The sequence below is a fragment of the Ipomoea nil genome, unplaced genomic scaffold (assembly GCF_001879475.1).
Source record: "Ipomoea nil cultivar Tokyo-kokei standard unplaced genomic scaffold, Asagao_1.1 scaffold2280, whole genome shotgun sequence".
NCBI classification, from domain to species: Eukaryota; Viridiplantae; Streptophyta; class Magnoliopsida; order Solanales; family Convolvulaceae; genus Ipomoea; species Ipomoea nil.
The window spans coordinates 2,215,390-2,224,484 of NW_017618708.1; the positions used below are offsets into that span (position 1 = coordinate 2,215,390).

At 37.0% G+C, this 9,095-nt stretch overlaps 1 protein-coding gene across 1 annotated transcript; it reads left to right on the forward strand.

Annotated features, from left to right (window-relative positions):
• Positions 1-3,005: 3,005 nt before the first annotated feature.
• On the forward strand, positions 3,006-3,845 carry LOC109150752 (uncharacterized mitochondrial protein AtMg00810-like). Its single transcript, XM_019298735.1, has one exon. The coding sequence runs from the start codon at positions 3,006-3,008 to the stop codon at positions 3,843-3,845; it is 840 nt and encodes a 279-aa protein (XP_019154280.1).
• The last annotated feature ends 5,250 nt before the right edge of the window (positions 3,846-9,095 follow it).

The window sequence follows — 9,095 nt, forward strand, 5'->3', positions numbered from 1 at the left end:
ATTCTATCAATGCAAAGGCATCCTCCACCAAAGATCATGTGTGTACACCCCTCAACAAAATAGTGTGGTTGAGAGGAAACATGGGTATATCTTATCAGTAACAAGGGCTATCAGGTTTCATGCCAATTTACCTGAAGAATTTTGGGGAGATTGCATTCTTCATGCAGTTTACATAATCAATAGGCTTCCATCAGCAGCCCTAGACAATAAAATCCCATATCAAATCTTGTTCAAAAAGGTGCCACAATACCAACATCTTAGAGTCTTTGGTTGCTTAACCTTTGCTCTTATCCCTAGCTTCCAGAGAAGCAAGTTTGCACCAAGAGCTAGGAAATGCAATTTTTTGGGGGGTTTGCAAATGGGGTAAAAGGGTACAAGCTACTTGATCTACAAACAAAGAAGATTTTTCTGTCTAGAGATGTTCACTTTTATGAGAACACATTTCCCTACCAAAATTCAAAAGATGTTCAACCTGCTGAGTTGGTCCTACCTTCTGAAAGGACACTCCACTTAGATACTGAAGAACCCTCCCTTGAAATCCCCATATCTCTTCAGTCAGATACTGCCAACCAGAATGTACAAGATATTGCTAACCAGAACTCCCCTGAGGTCCAATCTCTAGGACCAAATTAAGCGGATGAATTAAATGATGCAGATCCACCACCTATACTACAGCCAAGGAGATCAAACAGGACAAGGGCTACACCAGCATACCTAAGTGACTATACCTGTCAAAGTGTTGTTGCTAACAGAACCTCCCCACATGATATCTCCAAGGTTCTATCCTATGACAGCCCATCACAAGGCTATAAGGACTTTGTCACCAGTGTCTTGCAGGCAAAAGAACCAAGATCCTATAATGAGGCCATCAAAGCAAAATGTTGGAAGAAGGCAATAGAAGCTGAAATCACTGCTTTGCAAGCCAACAACACTTGGGTGCTCATTGATCTCCCACCCAACAAGGAACTAATAGGCTGCAAATGGGTGTACAAAATTGATAAGTGTCAAAAACACACATTTCTAAGGTCTGTTAGGGGTGCATTTTAAGCTATAAACAATCTTTTGTGTACCACTTTTAGGCCATTTAAGCTAAGATTGTGCATTGTGCTATAAAATGCCACCACACTTTGTATTGTATGGTTATGTAGGTCAATTTGGACGAAAACGAGGCAAAGTGGCATATGATGGATCACACCGGGACAACTCGGAGGCTAGTCCAAGGGAGTAAGGCAACAGGAAGACACCAAACCAACACGCGCTGTCGTGAAACTGGGCAGCGTACTTGGCCATGTACGCACGTACGTGCCTCATACGTGAACCCAATTCGAAGGTGCCAAATTCCAGTAAGTCCACGCAAGGAGCAACGTTCATTGGGAGGACGTTGGGGAGCGTACGTGGTCATGTACGAGTGTACGCGTGCTAGTACGCAGCACAGGCTGATTTGGCGAGAATAAAAGGGTTGTGCGGGATTTGATTTGGGGATCTCTTTTTCACTTTCTAGACTGCATTCTTTGTATTTTCAGAGCTTGTAGGTTAGGTTACATGATTAGGTTAGATTAGGTTAGATTAGGTTTGCAATTTCTTCATTGTAGAAGCTCAATTGGTGTAACGATTGCTCAAGTTGAAGATCTATTTTGGTATACATTCTAATTCCCTTTTCAATTCAGCTTTCCTACTTCAATTACTTGTTCTTATTGCTTGTTATTGTTTCTATTGCCTACTTGTGATCTAATTGCATGATGTCTAGTTAGATTAGGTTAGGAATTGGATGATTGCTTAGGTTTGATTGCATCTAGGTATGGATTGATTAATTGATGAATGTGTTGTGATTGTTTGATTCAATTGCCTTAGTTGTGGATGAGTTCTTAGGTGATTCTCTCATCATTTGTGGCCACAATGATGAGATGAGTTAGGGAGTGGGGAAAATGGAAAGAGATTGCATTTCCTTTAGTCCTACTTGTCCCAATCTCTGCCCTACGATCCGAGAGGGCTAGGCCAGAGAGAAGAAGGTAGACCGCCCCCTTTATGTTTCATTAAATGCCTCCACCGACGTAAGAAAGGAGAGTCTAAGTTCTAAGCAACCTAGTGTAGGTGTCATTAATACTTCGTAGGTAGAGTCTTGCATTCCTTCCTAGTTCGTCTACCTTAGGCTACTAGATACATGAACCCTAAGTATATCTATCCAATTCCCATTTCCTTATTTTGATTGTTTCATTTCCCATTTATGTTCCTTCCTTCCACACTCTTTGTATATGTTTCCCTTCATACTTCTACCTTCACCTAATCACCTTGTCAATGCTTTGTGACAAGTAATTGTCTTGCGTTCTAATCACTCTGACTTGTCATCCTTGAGTTAGTTCGACACTCGGGGGTGTTGCAACCTTTGTTTGCACTACACTATCTCCATATTTCATCCCACTATCCAAAAACAATCACATAAAAAACCAAGCTAAGAGCTGATGAGTCCATTGAAAGGCACAAGGCCAGGCTTGTGGCCAAAGGATACACCCAAACACCAGGCTTAGACTACTTAGACACATTCAGTCTAGTGGCCAAAATAACTACCATCAGAATGCTGCTAGCTATTGCTGCTATCAAAGGCTGGACCCTCCACTAGTTGGATGTGAACAATGCATTCTTGCATGGTGACTTAAAGGAGGAAGTATTCACTCATCAAAAATCTGGTCAAGTATATAGGCTAATAAAGTCCTTATATGGCCTCAAACGAGCAAGTAGGCAGTGGAATGTAAAGTTGACTAATGAGCTGCTGAGTATGGGCTTTGAACAAACTGCTTCAGATTCTTCCTTGTTTATTAGAGGACAAGGAGATAGATTTGTAGCACTGCTGGTCTATGTTGATGATGTGGTGATAGCAAGCTCATATTTGAATCAAGTTCAGCAAATAAAAGGACATCTGGATAGTGTCTTTCAAATTAAGGATTTAGGTCCTCTAAGATTATTTTTTTTTTGGGTTAGAAGTTGCAAGAAACAGCAAAGGCATTTCCATGACTCAAAGAAAATATGCCTTAGAATTGCTTGAAGAAACAGACTTTCTAAGCTGCAAACCAGTCAAAACTCCTATGGTTACATCTATAAAATTCAGCAAGGACATTGGCAATAAGCTTGAGGATGCCAGCCAATTCAAAAAGCTTGTGGGAAAACTTCTATATTTAACAATCACAAGACCGGATATTAGCTATGAAATCCAACAACTCTCTCAGTTTCTAAACTGCCCTACTTGCATACACATGCAAGCAGCACACATGGTGTTAAGGTATGTCAAAGCATCCCCAGGCCAAGGTCTCTTCTTCTCAGCAACCTCCTCATTGCTGCTCAAAGGCTTTGCTAACTTTGGCTGGGATGCATGTCCAGACATTAGGCATTCTGTTACAGGGTTCTGCATGTTCCTTGGTACCTCATTGGTCTCCTGGAAATCCAAGAAACAAGTTACCATCTCTAGAAGCTCCTCCGAGGCGGAATATAGGGCTTTGGCCACAGCAGCATGTGAGATACAGTGGCTCTTCTATCTACTACAAGACCCGGGTATAACCGGGAGCCCTCCGGCAATGTTATATTGTGATAGAAAATCAACCATTGCTATAGCTGAGAATCCGGTCTTCCACAAAAGAACGAAGCACATCGAAATCGACTGCCACCTTGTGAGGGAAAAACTGAAAAAGGGAGTCCTGAAACTTCTTCATGTCTCTACCATTAATCAACTGGAAGATGTGTTTACAAAACCTCACTCTCCTAACTCCTTCTATGAGTTAATCTCCAAGCTTGATCTTCATTGCATGTATACTCCAGCTTGCGGGGGGTGTCAACGGATACACAGGCGAAGATAGTAGAATTAGTAGCCTCCTCCATAAATATCCATGAAACCACCTCTTGTAACAGAATTCTGTTAAGATCAGTTTGTAGCTTTAGATTTCCCGCTCTCACTCAGTAGAAATAGCTCTTGTATATGTGTAAACAGTTTTTTGTCAAACTCAATACGAATTCTTCTTCAGTTTTTCTGGAAACTCTTCTCTAAGTTTCCCAATATTTCAAAAAAAAAAAAAAAAAAAAAAAAAAAAAAAAAAAAAAAAAAAAGGAAAATGGAAATCAAGAATCGGTAATTTATTTATGGAAGCAAATAAAGTAATTATGTATAATGGGAAAATTCATTAGTAAAGATGAAGGATGCAAATAAATCATAATTTACACCAACTACGAGCCACAACATCTTTTTACATTAGAAAGAGCTATCTTATTTTTTAATATATGTAATTAAATACTGAATATAAATAAATAAATAAATAATGAATATAAACATCAGTATATTGTTTTTATTTTATTATTATTAAGTATGTTAATATTTACAATTTATTATATATGTTAATATTTAAGTAACATTGGTGAGTGTTTTTTTTTTAGTTAAATTGATTGATTTGATTTTTTGCATTGTGATGGTTTAATTTCAATATGTTAGAGATATAAATGCCCAAACCTTCTAGTGTAAATAAAATAACTCTTCAATTATTTTACAATAATTAAACAAATACAATTTACAAATAAAAGTGTGTACGTTTATCCCAATGTGAAGTCATTGAAAACATCAGTATAATATTTTTATTTTATTATTAAGAATGTTGTTATTTACAATTTATTATATATGTTAATATTTAAGTAACGTTACTTAACATAAGTAATATTCGTGCATCGCATGGGTACAATATTTGTTGACACTAAAATATAATACAACTCTGTTGTCACTGTTGTTTGTTCATGTAAAGTAAATTATTATTATTATTATTATTATTATTATTATTTATTTATTTATTGTACTTAATTATCAATCATATTCACTTCTCGTACACGTAGTGGCTTCTGCAAAGTGGATTGAAGATGAGCAATAATGCAACAACTATGGAAATGCCCTCCCCTCCCCTCCTAGCTTTGCTTGTTCATTCCAAAAAGATTAATTAGGCTCTCTTTTTATCCCTTTGTCCATTTTACATTTCAATTTTTGGTGGAGTGTAGGGGATCTTGTTTGAAGACAAACCTGATGGTAGATTTAATTTTAAGAAGGCATACGGACTACTTAATCTGATTGAACCTTATGGCTGATTTTTTTTTTTTTAATTTTTTGTTTTTTAGGTGGCAAGGATAACACGTAACCATTATTCAAAGGTGTGCAATAGATAAATCTCACCTTCTGACCCTAACTAGTAAAGGAGCACAATGAAGTAATACACTACAAAAATGGCCCTATATAGCGACGGAAATATATAGTCAAATGACAAAAATATATTATATTTTGGTAAAATCAATATGGAAATGCTTTTTACGAATTATATGGTTTCGTATTCCTACCTCAAACGAATTATTTAAATGTTTGGTTAGTTAAGGATTTAAAAAGAAATATATAGTCAAATGACAAAAATACCCTTATTCAAAATTAAACAACAAATAATATTTATTTGTATATAAAAAATTTAAATTACACTACTGGAAATTATGAAATTTCCGACCACCTGAAAGTGATCTTAAATCAAGTCGAAAGTCTTGTTCCGACCACTTTTGGTATCTGGAAAAACCTTTGTTGCTATTTCCGACCACTTTTTGGTATCAACTTGATTTAAGATCACTTTCTGGTGGTCGGAAATTTCATAATTTCCAGTAGTGTTAATATAAAATAAACACACGTTATGGCTCTGTTTGGCAGAGCTTATAGCTTATTTTAAGCTACTAATAAGCTATAAGCTCTGTTTGGTAATGTTTTCAAAACAAGCTCCAAGTTTAAAATAAGAGCTTATTTTAGAACGCTACCTTAGGGAGCATTTCAAAATAAGCTCCTAGCGTCCTAACTTTTTTTTTCCATCTTTATCCTTATTATTTTAAAGAAATGACATAATTTACCCTTCCCAATTATAACCATTTTCTCTTCTCCTTTATCCGCAACTTTCACTGCAAATATTATTATTATTATTATTATTATTATTATTATTATTATTATTATTATTATTATTATTATTATTATTATTATTATTATTATGAGATTTGCAACAATATTGCTACTTCATTATGAGATGCTAGATCATGATTATGATAATAGTTTTAGTAACACCCCCGATTTTACCACATTTTCAAAACTTAAATTCAAAGGAAAACATCTAATCATCAAGACATAAAGCAAGCGAAAGCTATATAAAATCGGTAAGTGTCATGCCACACCTATCTCAAACATAGGTGCACAGGCGGGAAAACTACTCAATTCAACAAAACATAAAGTATCTATGCACACAGGCCGCTAAACTAGGCTCACAGGCCAACAAAAGATAACGTCTACACAGGACAGCTAAACTATCTAGCGATCCACGTCTAGCGATCTCGGACATCTACTCAAAACATGTAGAACAAGGGGATAAACATGGGGATAACACCCGGTCAGCAAATATTGCTGGTAACCCATCAATACGCGTTAAATAACATATATAGATAAGTATAACCAAAACCATTTCGGAACGGAATACAGTATATACATCATTTCAATGCCAAGGAAAGAAGTCAACTTCAAAGACTCAATCAACACTCTCAAGAGAAATAGGAATCACCATCCTCACAACAACGACAATACAACAAACATGAAAGATGATACAACTCAGGATGCACTCTACTAACACAAAGTAGAATACATCACGACATGCTCATAAGCAAAGAATTCACATTCACACAATGGCAAGTACATGTCACAAGTTTCATAGTTCCAACCTTATGCCCTGTTCCAACCTTATGGCTACCCCCAGCCTTATTTCGGTTCCAACCTTTACCTCCTAGTGCCACCCTGTACTTCTGAGTCCAACCTTTTGCCTCCAGGGACCGTCGCCCCCCCCCCCCCCCCCCCCCCCCGCCGACACTCCTATTCACCACCGATCTCTCAGTACACGAGGGTACCATTAAATATCATATCACAAAACCGCCAATCTCGTGAGCAAAGCTCAAGTAACAAACCACCAATCTCAATCATAGTCACACAAGGTCATCATCATTACCAAGAAGACTAAGGCTCAGCAACAACCTTAATCAAGTATCAATCAAAGGGTACAACGATTTGCATACGTTCACATCATAGGAATCAATCAAGAGATCACAATAAAGACATGAGACCATACTCAACAATAAAGGATTCCAATCCAACAACAAATTAAATGATTGTCAACACAAGTTGGCAATCTCAATAGAAGGAACAAACCAACAGACACTAGCATATCAACATCAAACTAGCATGCTTATCAAACGGGTAAACCAAAATTAGTTCCAAAGAACATTCAAGACTCACATTAGTCCAACGAATCACAAAGTTGGACCCTTAGCAGGATTCAAGACACCAAATCCTACATGGATTCCTAACATACCATTCTAGACATATGAAACATCAAGAAGACTCACAAATAGCCCATTAAAACAACAACGGGAGGTCAAAACATCAATACCGAGTCAAAAGAATCACGGGGAACAAATCCCCGTTAACAACCAACAACGTTCCCCGCGGGTGGGGCCACGGGTGGACAACCACCCGCGGTTCCGCCCGCGAGTACATACACCCACGAACCATGTACCCCGCGGGTGGGGCGGCGGGTAGGGCCCTGCCCGCCGTTCCGCCCGCGGGTACACCCCTGTACACCAAAGTTATCCCTTCGGGGATTTTCAACAACAAGGCCAAGTTCAAGTCCAAAACACCCAAAACCTCACATACAACAACAATATGACTTGAACCCAAGAAATAGCCAAGCAATGACATTCAAGAACCCTAAGAACAAGCTCTAAACATGCATCGCCACAAGACAATGCATCAAATCTCACAAATCAACACAAGAATCACAAGTAGAAGCCAAGAATCATCATATAAGTAAGAAAATAGGTTTTGTAAAGCACAGGTTTCCTCTTAACACCCTTAAAAGCCTTTCCTAGAGCTCCTCTTCCACACCAACTTCATACACAGACCAAAAGACAACAAAGATCCTATCTTTTAGAAAATGACACCTAAAAGAAGGTTAAAAACATCAAAGGACCAAGGATCTTACCATTTCCTATGCTCAAGATGAAGAAAGTAGGAATCTTGGGAGAATATCTTGCAAGACTTGGATGCTCAAACTCTAGCTTGGAGAAGAAGCTAAGTCTTTTAGAGAGAGGCTAGAGTTTTTGTGTCTTGGGTTGAGGAGTGAATGAAATGAAAGAGCCTTACTAGGTTAGCTTGAATCAAAAACTTTAGGTAGAAAGACATTTCTACCCTTACTTATGTTGGAAAGACAAGGGAACAAGGGCACAATTCAAAAAGCACAAGGTACAACCCTTTGACTTAAGTGACTAGTCAAAATCTAGTCCCTCAACTATTCAATTTCAGGATTTTTAGGAATAAATTAGCAAAGAGACTTGGATTAATTCTTCAATTAATCCTTAATTAGTATTTGGATTTACGGGGTGTCACAGTTTTATTTCAAAATGTTAATTTTTTTAAAGACAAAATGTTAAATTTTAATATATAAACAAACTAATTTAAATTTTATGAAGATGTCTTATTTTGTCTTTTTACATTTATCAGCTTATCAAAAAGCTTATTTTACCGAACACTTTAAATCATAACAGCTAGCTTAACAGCTCTTCAGTTTTCAGCCCCGAGCTTATAGCTTTTCAGCTTTCAGCTCATTTTCAGCTTTCAGCTCCTAGCTTATAGCTTTTCAGCTAGGTTTGCCAAACAGAGCCATAAGGTAGTTGTGGTATTTAATACATTTAGCTATTATTGATGACAAAAATAGCTAATACTATGGGAGGCCGAGACCGTGGAAATGATTATTCTCATTACTGAGGAATAGTGAACTCCACGGAATTGTATTATCTAATCTAAAAATATAATAAGTGTGATTTAAGGTTAGTACTCTTCATTTATATATGTCATTGTTTCTGTTACATTTTTTGATAAATTAAGTTATAAAAGTTGTATTATACAATTTTTTGGATAAAAATGTTCCTACTGTTATAACTTCCGTTATCTTTCTCCATTATTGTTACCATGCACTTCCATCTACCATATATATTCTTATATTATATCTTTA

What these genes read in the sequence shown, in the direction of transcription:
- LOC109150752 (XM_019298735.1), top strand. Translation starts at nt 3,006, where the DNA reads ATGACTCAAAGAAAATATGCCTTAGAATTGCTTGAAGAAACAGACTTT.